At 52.1% G+C, this 18,183-nt stretch overlaps 6 protein-coding genes across 6 annotated transcripts; 2 read left to right on the forward strand and 4 right to left on the reverse strand.

The window, feature by feature from the left end:
* Positions 1–3,922: 3,922 nt before the first annotated feature.
* Positions 3,923–5,098, reverse strand: J4E79_005323 (uncharacterized protein; the record flags this gene model as incomplete). Its single annotated transcript, XM_049354201.1, has 2 exons — positions 3,923–4,635; positions 4,690–5,098. 2 exons carry the CDS (start codon positions 5,096–5,098, stop codon positions 3,923–3,925), a joined length of 1,122 nt encoding a protein of 373 aa, XP_049211066.1.
* Positions 5,099–6,025: 927 nt separating this feature from the next.
* On the reverse strand, positions 6,026–6,513 carry J4E79_005324 (uncharacterized protein; the record flags this gene model as incomplete). Its single annotated transcript, XM_049354202.1, has 2 exons — positions 6,026–6,093; positions 6,117–6,513. 2 exons carry the CDS (start codon positions 6,511–6,513, stop codon positions 6,026–6,028), a joined length of 465 nt encoding a protein of 154 aa, XP_049211067.1.
* Positions 6,514–8,332: 1,819 nt separating this feature from the next.
* On the forward strand, positions 8,333–9,977 carry J4E79_005325 (uncharacterized protein; the record flags this gene model as incomplete). Its single annotated transcript, XM_049354203.1, has 2 exons — positions 8,333–8,471; positions 8,524–9,977. The coding sequence occupies 2 exons, from the start codon at positions 8,333–8,335 to the stop codon at positions 9,975–9,977; spliced, it is 1,593 nt and encodes a 530-aa protein (XP_049211068.1).
* Positions 9,978–10,128: 151 nt separating this feature from the next.
* Positions 10,129–11,040, reverse strand: J4E79_005326 (uncharacterized protein; the record flags this gene model as incomplete). Its single annotated transcript, XM_049354204.1, has 1 exon — positions 10,129–11,040. One exon carries the CDS (start codon positions 11,038–11,040, stop codon positions 10,129–10,131), a length of 912 nt encoding a protein of 303 aa, XP_049211069.1.
* Positions 11,041–11,554: 514 nt separating this feature from the next.
* On the reverse strand, positions 11,555–12,127 carry J4E79_005327 (uncharacterized protein; the record flags this gene model as incomplete). Its single annotated transcript, XM_049354205.1, has 1 exon — positions 11,555–12,127. One exon carries the CDS (start codon positions 12,125–12,127, stop codon positions 11,555–11,557), a length of 573 nt encoding a protein of 190 aa, XP_049211070.1.
* Positions 12,128–15,477: 3,350 nt separating this feature from the next.
* Positions 15,478–17,174, forward strand: J4E79_005328 (uncharacterized protein; the record flags this gene model as incomplete). Its single annotated transcript, XM_049354206.1, has 3 exons — positions 15,478–15,666; positions 15,718–16,083; positions 16,140–17,174. 3 exons carry the CDS (start codon positions 15,478–15,480, stop codon positions 17,172–17,174), a joined length of 1,590 nt encoding a protein of 529 aa, XP_049211071.1.
* Between the last annotated feature and the right edge of the window lie 1,009 nt (positions 17,175–18,183).

The raw sequence follows: 18,183 nt of genomic DNA on the forward strand, positions 1-18,183 counted from the left end.
TTTTTACCGCTATTTTCATATCCGCAAGTATTTCTTGAGATGATAAGGGTGGTTCGTTCCTCAACAATTGTTGGATTTTGGGAACGTGAGGGTCCGCCCCGTACTGCAAGGAAGTGAGAAAGATATAGGAGAGGAAACTGTTGGGGTCTTCGTTCCTGACGCCCCACTGAAAGCCACGGTGCATAGCTTCAAGGAGACTCTCCCATAGAGTGCAACCATCGCACGTAGTGTTCAGATCCATTCCATGATCAAGCAGAATGCGGTATTGTATGCTGCGTGGTAGCATCGAATCACCCCAGGACAGCTGGGGATGCGACAATATTTGGCACACACCTGAGAACCATCCTAGATCGGAATTGTCATTGTAGACCAAGGAAAGGTCCGCGTCGTGTCGTAAGAATTCGCTCAAGAGTTTGTGATGGCCTTCCTGCGAGGCACTGGGTAAATGGGGAGAGTCTCGCGCTATCATCCGTAGGAATTCCTTGGTCAAAGTTGTGCCCTGTATTGGGGCATTGGGATCAAGACCATGGCTGAACAGATATCGGAGATACCTTAACGTATTCAGCGGACTCTCGTTCGAGTCAGAAACTTTGCGATTGAGTATCTCAACCCAGTTCACATTTGCCAATTTCACATCTACGCCCTTTTCGAGGAAAAGCTTCAGGACGGTCAAGCATTGCTCTGAATGGACGCCGTCCATCAAGCTCATCACTTGGCTTGCAAATATGGTCCAGCTAGATGCGCCATCCAGGACAGCATTAGGGTCTGCTCCGAGTCCAAACAAAACTTTCACTAAATGCGGTGAAGGCACGTCGCCAATCCGGCGTGAGGTAGATGGATTGAGCCTGTCGCTGGGTGGGCCTGACATGTCATGTTGGGGGGAGACGGCGTATAAACACCAGTCGTATGTCTCACCGATGTCGACATCGACCGGGCAAGCTATCGCGTGCTTGAGGATATGATCGAGGTCTAGCACGACACTGCTTGAGTGCATGCGATATATCAGGTACTCTTCATGCCCGAGCGAAGCTGCAAACCGCAACATGAAGCAATCCAGTCCGCACATTGTATGGGATGGTCTTGTGCGCCCATTTTCCAGCTCTGCCTGATCAATAACCTCAAAACAATGAGATGTATCACCCGTTTCGAGAGCACCTGCACTAGCCAGCTCCACCGCTAGCTTCAGTGTAGTAGTGCACGTATGCTCATCGATAAACTTCGATTCGGCGATCAATGCGCGGCTTATAGCAATCAAGGTGTTCGGCTCCTGAGAGGCCCACATTTGAAGTTTGTCCCTCATGCGCTTCGTAGCTAGGAAGTCACTCAAGGTACGGTGTAAGAAGTCCACTTTGGTCTGAGCCCCAATATCATCCGCGGAGGCAGTCTCTAAGAGACCTTTGAATCGACCGTTGAGCCTCCGCTGGGTCAGAGAAGCACGTTCTTGGATCTCAGAGTGTCGCCACGTCTTGCTGGGCATATCGAACCCGAAAGTAGTGTTTCCGTCATCCAGGAAGTAGTAATGGATCAACTTCAGGGGATGTGGGCTCCGCATGGCGGCAAGAAAGGTACCGGCCATCCGGCTTCGATAGATATCTTCTACAGATACAAGTATCTGCTCAAAGAACTCTTCCAGATCTGACGGCATCGTACGTAAGCGTTCTCGTAATATGGGGATAGGGTCCTCGTTGTCGATGCCGTTGCGCAGCGATCTGACTACCAAGCGAACCCAGAGGAAAACTCCTTGCGCTCGCTCTCCAATATCTTGTACCAGACTCTGAAGGAGGGTTGGTTCGCATATCATGTAGGAACCATGCGATAGCAGATTCTCCCGTGCAAACAGCTCTATATCTGGCCTGGTAAACTCGTGAACTCGAAGCATATGTGGGGTTGCCTTTCCGAATGAATCTTGGAAACAGTTCCACGGCCTACTTGAAAGACACAGTTTGACGTTCGGAGCCGTGGATAGGTCTCGCAATGTATCAATTACGTCCCAGCTGTCCCCATAGTACTCGTCTAGCCCGTCTATTTGGAAGTAGAACCTGGTATTCATAGCGGGTTGTGAGCGGAACAAGGCGAAGGACCTTTGTAACTCAGGGAGGGTCCATGGGCTCAGTGACGTGATTTCATAAGCTTGAGGTTGGGATTGGGATTGAGGCCCAGCATCCCACCTTTCCGGACATAATTTTGGAGCCAACTCGGGGCAAACTTGAAGTATATGATGTAGGAGTGTTTGGAGAAGTCCTTCCAAGGACTTTTGCATCTGCTGTCCTGGTAACCAAAAGTAAAAACACGCTTTGGCCAACGGTGCATCTCCGGACCAAACACGAAGATGTCGTATAGTGTCTTCGTGGTCAAAGATATATTTCATCAATGTTGACTTTCCGGAACCTGTTGAGGCGGTAAGTTAGGGAGTGACGGACTGTAAGCCACTCGAACCTACCTGGCTTTCCTGTGATCCAGTAGATCCCACTTCCACACTGCAGCCATTGAGTGAACCCCGTATCTGGCTGTGAAGAAGATGAATCAAATGCACGAGCGCAGTGTATCCAAGAAAAGGTCCTTTGATGCGCATCTTTGATGGCGCTTTGTCTTGTGTGCATGGCCTCGTAGCGAAGACTGGCGATGATCCTGTGACACCGGGAGGCCTGATGCACGTTATCAGAAAGCAGAGAAAACCTATCATGCAATTTCTTCCAGAAATTATCGCCGTGAAGTCCCAGAACATGGGTCTGAGTAGCTTGGAGCTGAGAGGCCAAGGCTTGAATCTGTGCAGTGATGTCGAAGGCTACCTGAAGATTCTTCTGTTCCAAGTCTTTGAACATTTGGATGAGCTGGATTTGACTGTCACTATTCATATCGTTTCATAAGTAATGATGACGCGTATCGAATGGTGTAACGAGACGTTACCTTGTGTCAGACACCAGATGCATGGTTATCTGGTCTCTGAGCAGTGCCAGCCTTGCCTTCAATTCTTCGATGTGTGCTTTTCCCCATACAGACTTGAGAGCTTTCCGAAAGCTCTGCCACCTTCTTGGTACATCTTCAGGTCCCAATACATTATGCCTACTCTTGAGTGCCGCAAGCGCATCCAAAAGTTCTATGGCAATAGTGTCGCATCGAGTCGCGATCTCAGATAGCCGTGTAGACGATGAGCCTCTAGTTGAACATATCTTTTTACTGAAATCCCATATGTCCCGAGACACCATGTTGAGGTCGACATTCTCGTCCAATGTACCCGATGCGGACTGATGCAATTCCCTCGTCTTCGACACGAGAACAAAGCTAAAAGATATGAATTGGATGATGTTCCCGGCAAGACCAATGGCAGCAAGACTTTCTGCCATTCTGGCATTGTTCTTTCTGAAGTGAATCGCAAAGGCGTGGCAGACCGGGACGCGGCCAACCATGGTTATAGTTCGAGGCGGTACGGCTGCTCAGTCGTTCCAGGCCCCACCATCATCAGGCTGAGGGCTGTGTCGATGTGTGGCGACCCATTATTCGACGCGAGGACGACAGCGGTGGCACGACATGCTGCGCGCATTTCGACAAGGCAGAATGATGCTCTCATGCAGCATCGTTCCGGTGAAGTGTGGCGGTTTGGCTGGTGACGATTGGAGGCCACGAGCTCTGGTGCTTGGCGATGTCCAGGTGCGCCTGCCATGACAACGGCGAGGCACACACAGGCGGCAAGAGCAAGACTCCACGACATTCTCTGAATGGAGCTGACATCAAAACAATGTCAGCGTCAAAAAAAAATCTATGCGACATAGTTCCTGGTGTTGATCCATTAGGTAGGCAAGCGAATTGTACATTGCGGGTTTGACGTTGGCTCACGACAGCCTGATAGCCTCGCTCGAGCGCCTACACACAAGATTGCGACGCTCCAGCCTCACGTTCCCGCCACCATGCAAGCGTCGGCTTTCTATCTTCTCCCCCTCAGCCATTCGCCCGCCCGCTTAGCCATATTCACAGCCTCCTGGTTGAAGCCTAGGAGATGGCCCAATAGAAGGATGTCATGTGGGACATTCTCCTCAATATCCAACTGAAGATCATTGCCCGCCTCCTTCATCTTCTCCGCCCACTCCACAATATCAAAGTACAGCACCTCTCCGCTGCCCGTGTTCACAAACATGGGCACCTCTGTCTTGAACGTTCGGTTCTTCTGCGAGACATAAGGCTGCGACAGCACCTTATCCCCGCCCTCACCCGCATACGCGCTTGTGCCCCATGCCGTGAAGGGTGGGGAGATGTAGTCTGTAGCGTAGTTTCGGTTGTCGTGGACGTAAGAGCCGGAGGTGTCGGCGGGATTGGTCCACGGTGACCAGAGGAGCGCGGAGGAGGGGGCGGGTAGACTGAGTTCGGAGCCGTAGTCGGTGATGTAGCGGAGGAGTGCGATCGCGAGGTTGCCGCCTGCTGAGTCTCCAGAGAGGATGATGTTCTTCGGGGAGATATTGAGGTCGTTCAGCAGGTATAGGTATGATGTCAGACTGTCTTGGAGGGCGGCGGGGAACGGGTTCGAGGTCTTCGAGACGGGCAGGGTGGAGAGGCGGTATTGCGGGCAGAATACGTGCGTAGCTGGTGTGTGTTTGAGGAGTTTCTTGGCCATTGGGCCACTGGCTGCTGTTCGTCCATCTCCTGAATGAAGTCAGCTTTCAAGCATCTCAAGCATGATGGAAGCTATTTGCTTACCAGTGACGAAAGCTCCGCCGTGGATATGAAGAACGACCTTGGTGTTCTTATCGCTGCCCGTGGTCAGCGGCGCAGGAAACCATGTCGCCCCGATTTCCACAGGCACAACATCCTTGTTGCTCCTCAATGGCCCTTTGTATGCATCATTCTTCGCTGGCTTAATGACCACAAAGCGCTCCTTCTCTTGCTCCGGCGTCAGGGGTAGTGGCGTAGCAACCTGCACCTTTGACACGTGCCATAAGCCAGAGAAGAAGGCGTGTACGGTGATAGCTTGTCGAAGAGTCCAGCTGGGATGCTGACGGCCGAGAACGAGGAATTTGATGAGGATGATAGGGAAGCGCACGAGCTCGAAGCCCAGGGCGCCGAGCCCATACACGGCCTTTACGGGATGTTGCGTGAGGTCCACCATTGCGCTCGTGGCAGTGTCGACAGAGATGAAGAGAGCTCCATTGCGGGACTAGGAACTTATAACGCGATGACGATGGTGTGCCGCTTGCCTGTGATTGTTGAGGGGCGGCTGGTTCTGAGGATCTGAGCCGAGGTCCTTGGCGCTGCTAGCTCACGATCTCCAAAACTACCCCACATCTGCACCTCGACTTTTCCAACCTTTGCCTTTATCGACTTAGAAGAATCGCATCTTGGTACGCACCGCTTTTGGTCCGGTGTCGTCGCAACCCGTTTCTGAGCACGCAAGATTGATCCGACGTGCGGGCCGGGTGGTCGGACGATTTGCACACCTCGGACGACTACCCGGCGTAGCTGGATAATGCTACTACCTAGGTAGATCCTCTTACGACACTTAGCACGCATACATCACTCCGATGCGTGACCTGCTATACTTCGTAAAGTCGCTCGCAGCTTCACAAGAAAGAGCTTGGAATTCAGGACATTACATTGCAAGATCACGTGGGTGATTCACACCTGTGCATTGCTTCTTTTCGCATTTGGGTATCTCGAATCTCTCTATCTCTTTCCAACATATGAGAGCCTTCGTCAGGCCCAATTTGTACCAATACCAGCCGATCATTGACGCGTGAGGGATTCATTCTTCTATCCATGATATAGTGCCGCGTTGGCTAGTATCACAAACGTCCACTCGAAAATATGACAGTAACACAACCCGAAGCCAAGATGACACCCAAGTGAGCCAGCAAAATCAGGGCTTCTGGGGCTAAGTATTCACTGACGTCTCCTCCTCGACCTGGGCGGCTTGTAATCTCCATCAGGGTCTTCGTGCTGACGTCGTTTACGCTTAGCCCTAACAGCAGTGTTGGATGTAGCAACTCGAGGCTGGGTTGTTCGAGATGAAGCAACACGAGCATTCTGATTGGGCTGCCTAGTTGCTAAACTTGTTCCATGGCTGTGGCCGGTCCGGGTAGATTGCCGATCTATCCTCGACGTATCCTGCTGAGTTTCTTGTCGGGTACCCTGTTCAGGCTTCTTCCTACTGGACTGCCTAACAGGCTTCGCAGGTGTGGGTTCTCCGAGACGAAAGTATGTAATCAGCGCCAGGATATCCTCTTTCATGGCACCTGTAGGGCGACTGGCTTTTGTTCCCCGGCCAAGATGAATTCGGTCTTGTATCATGCGTTGTACTTCCGTCAGCTTGCCTGGCGTATAGCCTGCCAGATCTCGAAGGAGGACGAGAAACTCCTCGCCCCATCCTAGGCATCCTTTGGCTTTGCTGACGTGGTTGTGGCTCAGGCCGTTCGGGAGTGCTTCCCAGGCATCGTCAATGCCCCATAGTTTGCATATATCCTCGATTACCGCATTGATAACCGGTTCGGGGGTCGAAGACCGTGACCGCTGCGCATTGGGTGTCATGGTAGAGTTCGATGAAGAGAAGTGCCTGACGGTCGTGGTTGCGCTTCAACAGATCTCAGTGAGGTCGTAAGTGCAGAGTCGCCAACTGCTGTACGAGACTGCGATCAAATAGGAGCTGGCGAGACCATGTCGCGTCGAGGAGAGGCGTGTGACTGAACAATGTCGCCATCGGACCGTATGCATGAAGATTGAACGCACAGCAGCCCGTGTTTTGACATTCACTCGAACTGATGTACCCTGCGTTTCAATCTCGAAGTCGCAACAATGAAAGCGACTGCCCAGATGCATCGCTGAAGTGCATGTCATGCTACCTACGCTTTTCCAGAAGCACATGGTATAGTGCGTATACGAGGCTATATATTCGACCTGTATCATCAGTGCGGCTGTCGAAGGTCTGCGTATATAACATGTCCATGGTAAATCCTATAAGGAGCGGTGACTGAGTTCTACACCCATCCGATTTCGTGATGAGATGTCAGGTCGGACGACGTACATCATCTGTACGGACAGCTTGTACATATGTGAAGATCTTATTTGATGTTTTTTTCTAAACAGTGAATCATGAATGTTCCATCGATGTCCAGTCTGGCTTGCTATCAGGCGAGCTCTTTGCGCCCTTCACACCTTCAGTGCAAGGATGAGGCGTCGGAAGCGAGTGGAAGTTGAAACAATCGACTGTGAATGAATTCGAAGATCTACAGCCATGTTTCAATCATTCAATCATTCTTGTCTCTTCATTGTGGGCAGATGACAGACCTGGAGGAAGAAGGAGAGATTTGCTTACTCAGCTTACTCCGCCAAGCCAAACCCTGGCGTCCTTCCGCTCAGAGCTCCCACCAGCTTCTTCAATCAAACCTTGTGCCTTGATTTCTGCCACCGGCATCCTTTCACGGTTGAAGAAGGCTCGCAAACTAGCGCCGCCCCTTCTTTTCGCATCGCCATTCCTTGCGAATATAAGGGATCGTGATGCCAGACTTCAGCTGTCAGCTGTCGCACCTGCCAGAAGCTGTCAAACATGGAAGGAACAACAATACACATGCACGCTGATACCCGCCGAACGGATTTCGCCAAAGACGTCGGACTAGTGCACTCCTCGTACGATAAGCAAAGCCAGAGAACAATGGGGACGTCGCATGCATAGCCTTGCTAGCCATCATGCCTCGGTTTAGGATATCGCCCCTTTTCGCAAGTCAGGCTCGCGCGGAACTCATTCAACGAACGGCATCGCATACTACACGATGAAGTTTTCGTGCGTCGTCGCGAACAGATTGGAAAGCAGTAACAGCAAACGCCCACGCGTCTCAGTCGTCGTGGTGTTCAACAGACTGTACAGTCCTCAAGTCGAATGCTCCACCAAATCAATAGGTCCCTGCATCCGTCGGCAATTCCGCCGAGAGAAGGCGAACCCAGACCACTCCCTGTCGCGTGCACGACCCGGAGATTTTCAGGACCAATTGGCTAGAAGGAAATACCAATCATGCATGGGTTCGTGATGCCAAAATTAGATGACAATGGTCTAAGATCGTTTTCTAGACGAAGCTGTCCTTAGCTCTTCGGTGAGAGTAACCGCAACCCCACACCTTCCATGCTCCATCCTACATCGTATCCTGAACACGAACTTAGTCGCTGCAACGGGCACTATGGCAGCCTTTCCCGTATGCGCATTGATCATGCGCCGTTTAAGAAGCCCCGTACCGGTACCCTTTAATAGCATTGCGCATTCTAGAGGCCTTATATACCGCTTCTACGCGCAACGGTCTTCACCATCATCATTCGACATTCGTTTAGTCCTTCGTTAAAATATCCATACACATTAATCATGAGGAGAAACCAACTAATCAGCCTCGCGCTGCTTGCCCCGAGTTGTCAAGCCTACGTCTGGCCCAGCAAGTACGACCAGCTCGATGACCTACTGTATCTCCAATCTGGGTACATCAGGAATGGAGAACTCTCAGATCGTATGTACCTTTTTCTCTCAGTATATCTCGCTTAAGACTTACACAACAACAGAGGTCCAGACCTGCTCATTCGGCGCTCGCCAACCAGGCATCCAAAAGGCCGCAGAATGGGTGCGAACGAACTTCCACGACGCTGTCACCCACGATGCCTCAACCGGAATCGGAGGCTTGGACGCCTCGATTCAATACGAACTCGACAGAACTGAAAATCTCGGTGCCGCGTTGAACAACACCCTATCCGATATGGCCAGTTCAGTCAACATCCGGAGCTCCGCAGCCGACGTTTTGGCTTTGTCATTGGTCATGTCTGTGGCTCGTTGCGCTGACATGCGCGTGCCTCTACGACTGGGCCGCAAGGACGCGGCAGAGGCTGGCATCAAAGGCGTACCGGAAGCGCACACCGACCTTGACACCACAAGGAAGAGATTTGAAACTGCCAGTTTGACGGAGAAGGAGATGATCACTTTGATTGCTTGTGGTCACAGCATTGGTGGTGTTCACTCAGTCGATCACCCGGAGATCGTCTCCGGTCCCGTCACCGCCGAGAACAAGGCGACTTTCGATACCACCAGCGGAGAGATGGATAACGCTGTGGTAACAGAGTACCTCAACAACTCGACAGCCAACCCATTGGTCGTCAACGCCAACAACACTTTGAACTCCGACAAGCGCATCTTTCTTGCCGACGACAACGCGACTATGCGCAAGCTTGCAGACAAGGCCTATTTCAAGTCGCAGTGTGAAGCTGCATTCGAGAAACTGATTCACCTCGTGCCAGGAGATGTCACACTAACGGAGCCCATGGAGCCCGCAGACATCCGCCCTTACATCACATCATACCAACTCAAGGACGGAGCAGTCGAGTTAACAGGACGTCTTCGTGTCCGAACCACACCAGTCACCGGCCGCGACGGCAACACGCTCACAGCTTCTCTCATTCCAGTTTCGCGCAATGGCAGCGCAACCGCCGAGATCGTCGCCAACCGCGCTACCTACAAGTTAGGAACGTCCTCTGGATACCTAGACGAAGTGTTCCAGTGGTTCGAATTCACCCAGACACTCAACGCCACCGATGCCTTCGACTCCTTCACCATCCGCGTCAACGACAAGACCTACGACAACGGCGGCACAGGCTCATACCCAATCAACCCCGACGTCCTCTACCAGAATGCACAATCATGCACAGCCAAGGACACCACAACAGGCGAGTGGAAGATGACCATCACCGCAGCCGTTTCCAAGTCCCTCCTCCAGACCGGTGCTACACCACAGCTCAACGTCTCGAAGAAGACCAAGGTCCAGGGCCTTGTTATTCCTCGTCTTACACCAACGATTGTCGAGATGAAGCCCGCGGGCAAGGAGACGGCGGAGTATGTGTACTACTCTGCGACGACGGTTTTGAGTGAGAGGGGGTTGGATTCGACGTTTGATATTGAGGTTGGGGAGTCGAAGGTGGAGTTTATTAATGCGAATGCGCTTACGCAGCAGGAGTGTGCGGCTTTGTAGATACCCAGTCTTTAACGAACGCTTTAATTTCTTCCACTACCAAGTCTTCTCCAGCTACGACAAGATATGCCTCGAACGAATGCAAGAGACTACACAGGGTAAGTCAATGTCGCCATAACGCCTTGCTACTATTGGAAACCGCTACTCCCACTCACAATCCTAGCTCAACAGCAGCTTTCTCGATTTGCCTCTCTGTCTTGTGAAGCTCCCATTCAGACTCGACGTCTGCCCCTGTCTGCTCGGCCCAAGCCAGATGATCTTCGTATGCGGCGCAGAAATCGGGATCTGTCAGCCACCAATCGAGCAAGACCACGTCAACACCGTCTTCGATGGCACGAACATCATCAAACCCAATAAGCACTCTGGAACCATCCTCGTATGACAGCCTGAATACCTGATCGTCGTGGTTGACCGAAGTTATGGGAAAGCAATCTTGTTGAAGCTGAAGCGTGATCTGGCGTGATGGCGAACGAGCTCCGAAACAACGGGCCAGACTTCCTAGGTATATGCCGACTTCGTATGCGTGGTCCGATGATCCGAAGATCGCTTTTGCGAAATCTTTCTTCAAAGTTGGGATAGATGGGAGTGTAACACCGCCGCGATCGTCCTTGACGCGGAACTCGCGCATGTTGAATCCGCGCTTCATGAGCGTCTTGACAGAGACGTCATGAATGAAGTATTTCTGTGGTATTTCCCATTCGAACAGGTACTCGTATCGCAACAGTCTAGATTCCCTCATCTCGAATCTCTCGGCTAGACCCTCAGCATGATGATAGACATGCTCGTCTGCATTAGGCACGAAGATGAACGCGATCCAGATTTGGCTGGGGTCTTCTCTGTATTCGTAGTATTTGTTGAAAGCGCGTCGGAGTGTATCGATTACACGGCTACTGACTGAAACGAGGGCAGTCGGCTTTCTTGTGTTTAGATTCAGATGATTGATGAACTCAGGGAGAAGGTTGTCGCCTAAGGGTCGTGCTTGCCCTGGACCTTTGCCAGAGATGAGGCCGCCAGCGCTGGTTTGCGAATAGCATCGATAGAAGTAAGTTTCACGATCGTTCATCTTTGGGTATAATCGGCGTGGTGGAGAAGCGCTGCGAAGATCTAGCTGCGAGCGTCTGAGGACTTGTTCCCCGCGCGAGCAAGGTTGGTGGCACCACCTGGGCATCCAGTGTCTTCCAGGCTGCCAGGCTGCCAGGTTCCGGGGCTACCTGGGACCGGTATTCCCGGCGCCACTACAGAAGCAATACAAGCGTCGTCTTCGTAACTACCTAGGTACAACAATGCGCATGCGATAATGGATGCTTTTCCTCAATGGAAGCAATGTAGCCATGATATAAGAGTTCACTCATGTGGCCTTCTCAATCCCACTGCTAGGAAGCCTTAGCGCGCGATCACGGTGCTCAGTAGTATGCAATATTACATATATCACCACACGTCCCACACTGACAATCCTTACGGTGTACGATTTTCTTGAACATCTATCAGACCAAGCCTCGCTCTAAGTCTTCCTAGTCATCTACTAATACATCATCCCCACCGCCCACACCAGGAACGCCGAACCATGCAACCCAACCCTACAACTTCGAAGACAGCTTCCCGCTCTTTTGCGCCGTGTAGGTGGCGATGAGATCCATCAAAGCTGGGCTGAGCACATCATATGTTTGCAGGCCCTCCTTCCTGAACTTCTCGCGTACGGCGTCCATCTCCTTCGGATTGAAACCCTGCTCGATGATGCTGCTGACGAAGGCGGCGAACTGCGGCTCTTGCCATCCCTTCTTGTCACTGAGTTCAACGTGGACGAAGTCCAGGCCCTTGAATGGATGGTCGACGACGATGCGACCGAAGAGGTGGACGCCGCATTGCTTGCAGGCATTGCGCTGGATGGCCGCTGATTCGTCGATGATGTGCAGCTTGTCGCCGTTGGCGGTTACGGAGACGTTGTCTTTAGAGATAACGCCAACGACGGAGAAGAGAGCGCCCTTTGGCTTCCAGCATTTCGAGCAGCCGCAGGCGTGGTTGTGCGCGACGTTGCCAGCGAGGGTAACTTCGACCTTCTTGGTGGGGCAATGGCAGTAGAGCTTGCCGCCGGAGAAGTTGGGGTCGCCCTTCTTGATACCGTTGTCGATGGCGGGATGGATGGACGGCATTGTGAACACTAATTTATCGATGATTTACTTGGAATAAGAGGTGGTTGTTTGAGGTTATCTGGAGGGTGACAAAGTCGCAGATACTCAGGTACCTAGGCGCACACTATATACGGGTCTGCGTTCCACATCGAGACTATCACCCCCTCACGGGACTGCGCAACCGATCAAGAAAGAACCGCCCCAATATGTGGTGCGACCGCACGCAATACTGATGGTATTGTGGATTGGAGGTGCGGAGCCGCATAACGTTGCCGCTTTAGGTCACTCGGCCCTTCCCCGCCTCGCTTTGGAGATTGCCGCGATACAGCTGCCTGCCCTTTGGAGGCGATGCAGATGTTCATAATCACTGCATTCCGCAAACATGAAGAGACGATCCGTCACTACAGCTTCGAGATGAGACTGACGCTCTGATGAGCATTGCATTCGGTGGTGGTGTTGCACGTGCGAGGTAGAGGATGCCTCGTATCGGCGCCCGGCAAGACCCTGACTATGTTCGCAGAGGGAAAACAGTAGCCAAGAGCGGCAGTCCGCCAAAAGAGCACATCCAAAAACACCAAAGCTTGTACATCTGTCGATCCAACCTTCCATCCTGTATAGCGACCGCTCGCATAGCCGTACCCACCAAAAGCCCACCAAGACAAACCGAAACTACCGCCGCCTCCCAGCGAGCACCCAAGAAAACCAGCGGTGCATAAAATGTCCAGAAAACGACGGCCACCACAACAGACCACAGCGCACGTCTTCTACCCAACTCAATCGGAATGGTACGTCGGCCACGGGCTCGATCGCCGGCTTCGTCGCGAAAGTCTTGGGCATGAATCGTTGTGCCGATGATACCAAGTGTGACCAGAAAGATCCATTGCCATGCTGCGTAGCTCATCGCAGTATCCGGGCCAAGGGCAATGCTTAGAGCGCCGCTGAAAGGGCAGATGAGGCCAAGAGCACAGATGGCGTTGCGCGAGACGCCGCTGTAGTCGCTTCCGCCATAATCGTGGTATAAGGTGTTGAAGACAACCCATGCGACGTAAATTGGCACTACGTTGAACTGGTAACTGACAAGCGCAAGTGCCAGGTACGCAGCAATCATCAGATTCGTAGTCTGTGCTGTGTTAATCCTTCCTGTTGGGATTGGACGCCAGGGCTTGTTGATTGCGTCTTCTTGGACTGAGGATTCATGACGCTGGTTTTGAAGGCAGCATGGCAACAGCATCAGCCAAAGCCACGTCAACGTTGTTGGTACTCTTCGCAACACCGCGAGACCGTCTTGGGATGGTAAATCCAATGCTGGGCCGGAGAGAGTGGCGAGCACGCCGAAAGCTGCGGGAGGGATCACCACGTCTTTTAGGTTGTCGCACGTGAAGAGGACCAAGGTGTAAGCATGGTAAAGGATCTTTTTTGCGGCCCTTGATGGGCTTGCGGCGAATTTGGATGTGGGATGATTGTCGATGGGCGTTGAGACATCCGTGCCCTCGCCCATGTCTGACGACGTCCCCTCCATGGCGGACATGGTGTACGCAAATTGAGTAGCGTAAAGAGGTCGATGCTTGGAATTCACCGAGGTTGAGTTGCTGTGTGTATCCCCTTCATAGCTTCCTCGTCCGTCTTTTATAGCACATCTCAGCGAACGCTGGCATATTCTGTCACTCCAGGACTGGATACAGCTTGCTATTCCCTCGCATGCCAAAATCAATACTCCTCGTGCATCCCACGTTTAGCGGAAAGATGAATGAGTGGTACGGTACCATTGTTACTTTCTGTCATATCCTGCTTACATGCCTTATCTTGCTGTAAGCCTTGCTGTTCACGCACATCACCCTCCCGATCGAGCCTCGAACATTGCCGTCGCATACTTATTGCACGGTAAATCGGCATCCGGCGACGAACTTGTGGAAATTGAAGCTTTACGAGTGGTTGTTCATGTTGCGTCCCTGTTACGCCCGGCAGAGTGCATATAGATAGCTAAGCGACGTTGTGTGCCTTATTTGACATGAACCTTCGGCTAGCAGATGTAAAGATTAGGTTGCTGGCCATCGTCGGCTTGAGCTATGTAGCGCCATCCTGCGAAGAGAAGGTATCCAATGGAAGATGTTGATCTGAATCTTGATACGTGTTGCTAATGTCTAGGACGCATATACGCGACGTTCACGCTGTGCACTTTGCGAGGTCGTAAGCTAGATCGATCATGTGACTTCAAACATTGGGTGCGGGCTTCTTGGTATTCAACTTAGGTTCTGATTGTAGCAGTGAGGCCGATCGATGGTCCGGTGTTCCGGTAGGTGATTAGTGATCCAGGCAATCTTTCTTGGTGTTGGTGCCCAGCTTGGTCGACAGACGCTCCGTACCGCCCGCGCTCATCAAAGGCGCTGTGTTGTGTACACCACACCACGATACATTCTGTTCGTCATTGCTGGTGAAATTGTCTTGGCTCGTCGACAAGTAGCATCGTTACGGCAAGATGCTAGAGTCGTGAGCGCTTGATGTCTAGAGAGATGTTAGGAGCGGCCGTTGGCAATTCTGGAGGTGTCCGAAATATCGCAGAACTCTCTCTTAATGCTGTCCCGTTAGCTATCTGGACACTGCTACCAGAGCGGTATGTGCAATAGAGTTGCAGAGCCATAGTCCAGACGCGACAATGTGACTTGCTCATGCCGCGGAAGAATGCATCCGCGAAGGTAAGGAGTGCTAGCATAGTGCCGCCGCGTGCGCGCAAAGCCCCGACCCGTGACCTGCCATATGTGCTTCGCCGTTTTACCCTGTCGATAAGGATGCTTGTTTTACAGTCCAGTACCTTGCGGGCGCGTCGCAAAGAACGATGTTTTGATTGAGTCCTGAAGGGGGAAAACTGCAATGATGCGCGCGAGGACGGGGCCACCTTGGCAAAGCGGCACGGGCCTCAGCCGACGCGCCCATCCGAGGTCGCACCTGCCGTGTCTGCTCGCGCGCCCCACTCAACTCATCTCTACATCAATCACTCGTTCGACTTGCATGATTCCTTGGCTGCTTCACAGGAATTCCATAGCCATTATGTCTCGGAAGCGTACCAGAAGTTCATCGCGCGGGAGGCACCAGTGTACATTCGTCATCCGTCGGGCGCTGTGAACGTGGCCAGCGGCTATCAAACTACCAGAGCCGGGGAAGCGATCCTATGAGTGGGATCGGGACCTCCTTCAACGCGTACTAATGCACGACCGGAAGCTCGCATTGGAGCCGTTCGCCCAATATTGGTGCATGCGGACTTTTTGCCTACTCACTCGTACATGAGCGTACATTTGCGGTCAAGTTCTGACGGTAAAAGGGCCAGCTAACGTCGTCCTTGATCCCATCTCAGTCTTTCGATTCATCTCTCGACCATGAAACTCATCGCGGCGATAGCTTGTGGTACCGTTGCCGCCATCGTGAGGGTGTCGGCTCAAGATACGTTCGAAGCCCCTGATTTCAATGTAACCGAAGCCCTCATCCAGAATGGGGTCAACGTCTCCGCAATGCCTGAATTGGCGGGTCTGGCCATCCGATCGTCTTTAAGCGGCTGCTCCGTCGCAGTAGGTTTTGGCGCTGTGCCTCTCTGCAGCATGAGCTAATCTCCGCGACAGTGTGACTCGCTCGAAGTCGTCTACGGTAAAGAAAAGACTGTCCTTGGTCAGTATGCCGAGTACTGGTCGAACCAACAAGCCGCCGTTGTGCCGTATTGCACCTTTACTCCCAAGGCCACTCTTGAAGTGTCATCCTTGGTATTGATATCTCGCCTTACCCAGTGCCCCTTTGCGGTAAAGAGTGGTGGGCATGCTGCGTTTCCCGGTGCTTCTAGTATCCATGGAGGTATTACGGTTGACTTGAAAGACTTTACCGTGCGCAAGCTGTCTGCGGACCAGAAGACTGTCGCTATTGGGCCAGGTAACCGGTGGATAGATGCATACCGGTATCTCACACCGTACAACTTGACGATAGTCGGTGGCCGAGTACGTTCAATCCGGACGTCAAGCTACTCTCCATGAAGTGCGCTTACATCTTCTAGGCCGCACAAGTCGGTGTTGGTGGTCTGACTCTAGGTGGAGGCATCAGCGATTTGACAAACGAATACGGTCTTGCCTGCGACAATGTCGCGTCCTACGAAGTCGTTACCGCGTCTGGCGTCATTGTCAACGCGTCTCCCAGTCGCTACCCCGATCTATACTGGGCCCTACGCGGTGGCGGAAACAACTTTGGCATCGTCACAACCTTCCACTATGAGACTATTGTACAACCACCCATGTGGGGTGGCATGCGTATCCACGACCCCAGCACCACTCCCGCATTGATCACTGCTTTTGAGAACGCCATCAATAATGCCGAAGAAGATACGAAGCTCGCACACGTAGTGTCATTTACAACATACGATACTTACCAACTCGCGTTTACCGAACTCGAATACCTTCTCCCAGTCGACCTCTCGAACCCTCCTGAAATCGCCAGGGAGTATCTCAGCATCCCATTCATGCAAGACAAGACGAGCAACAGTACCCTCGAAAATCTGACGCCACACCGAAGCGACGATATGCCATCTGGTTTCCGCACCTCCATGTGGTCTGCGTCATTCAAAATGAGCGCCAAGCTCATTCAAAAGATGACCGACAGATTCTTTGAGGTGGCACCCGGTCTGCCTGCCGTCTCCGTGAACATTGCATTCCAAGCGTTTTCCAAGCCAGCGCTACAAGCGATGCAAAAGAAAGGTGGTAACGCCCTCGGGTTGTACCCCGAGAACGGCCCGTTCTTTCATGTCTTGGTGTACATGGCGTGGAATGAGTCTAGCGACGACACAACGATGATGAGGGCTGCTCAGTCCTATATCGAGACGTCCAAGGGTATGGCTAGGGAGCTGGGCGTCGATAACGAGTACTACTACATGCCGTATAGCAGCGGATATGAGCCTGTGGTGTCTGGGTATGGAGAGGAGAATATGGCGAGACTAAGGGCTATATCGCACAGGTATGACCCGATGCAAGTTTTCCAGAACCTGCAACCAGGTTACTTTAAGCTTGACGGGAAAGCACCGCTTGGTGCGAGTCTTTGAACAGCGCGCATGAAGCAAGCTGACAATGCTCTATATTTCTGGGTTCTGCGGCGTTTGCATGTGTGTGGCTGAGGCCATTCGGGTAGCTAAGAACGGTGAGGCTCCCAACGTCGGCAGAAGACCTTCATCCCTTACGAAAATATTACGATGTGCGCCTGCCCCTGCGCGCTGAATGTTATGCACGAGCGTAATCGAAGCAGTCCACTTCGACTGTGTACGGGAATCTGATTTGAATGTAAATTGACAGTTTCCTGGAGAACATGCGGACAGGCCCGCCCGCCCGCAGACTGTGCCGCAATACTAAGACAGCGCTAGTGGCGGAGCACAGTGCTTAGCTGTCTTAGCCTAAAATCTGTGTCTCTTCATATTACTATTGCCAATTTAATACCTCCCCTCAGCTACCAAACTCGTCCTCGCGATAACGAGATTAGAAGGCACTCAACGCATCGATGCAGAAGTGGTAGCTCTCTGCCTGGAGACCAGGAATACAATCCCTCAGCAAGCTGCCAGGTTTACAACGGCACGCGAACGCATGGGCTGTACGTTCCCTTACCTCTGAGAAGCAATGTATCCCGCTCAGTGACGACATAGGCTGTTCATATGATACGAGTGAACGTCAGATCTGCAACATGTGAGAAGAACTGCAGGTCAATGGGCGATAGGATAGATCTATCGACAGTCCATTTGGTACCAATAGAAGACTGCAGATGAAGTACTATCACGCTGACTGCTTAAGGTCGTCGCTGCAATGTCATAAAGTAAACACAACTCAGCCTAAATGAAGTACCATCATGTTGACTGTTGGGGTCGTCGCTGCAAAGCAACAAATTAAACACAATTTACTTTGAACGAAAAGGTGTTGTGTGGGGCTACCTGAGTAACTGACCTGTCGCAGCAAGAAAACAACATGACGGCAATTCTCACTTTGGAAGATCTATAAAGTTCTTCCTTCGCCGTCGAGCTTGATTTCCACCACAAAAGAACAGAATCACTCTTTACACCAAAAGCC

This window comes from Alternaria viburni (genome assembly GCF_023758015.1).
Source record: "Alternaria viburni strain BMP 2772 chromosome Unknown scaffold_10, whole genome shotgun sequence".
Taxonomy (NCBI): domain Eukaryota; kingdom Fungi; phylum Ascomycota; class Dothideomycetes; order Pleosporales; family Pleosporaceae; genus Alternaria; species Alternaria viburni.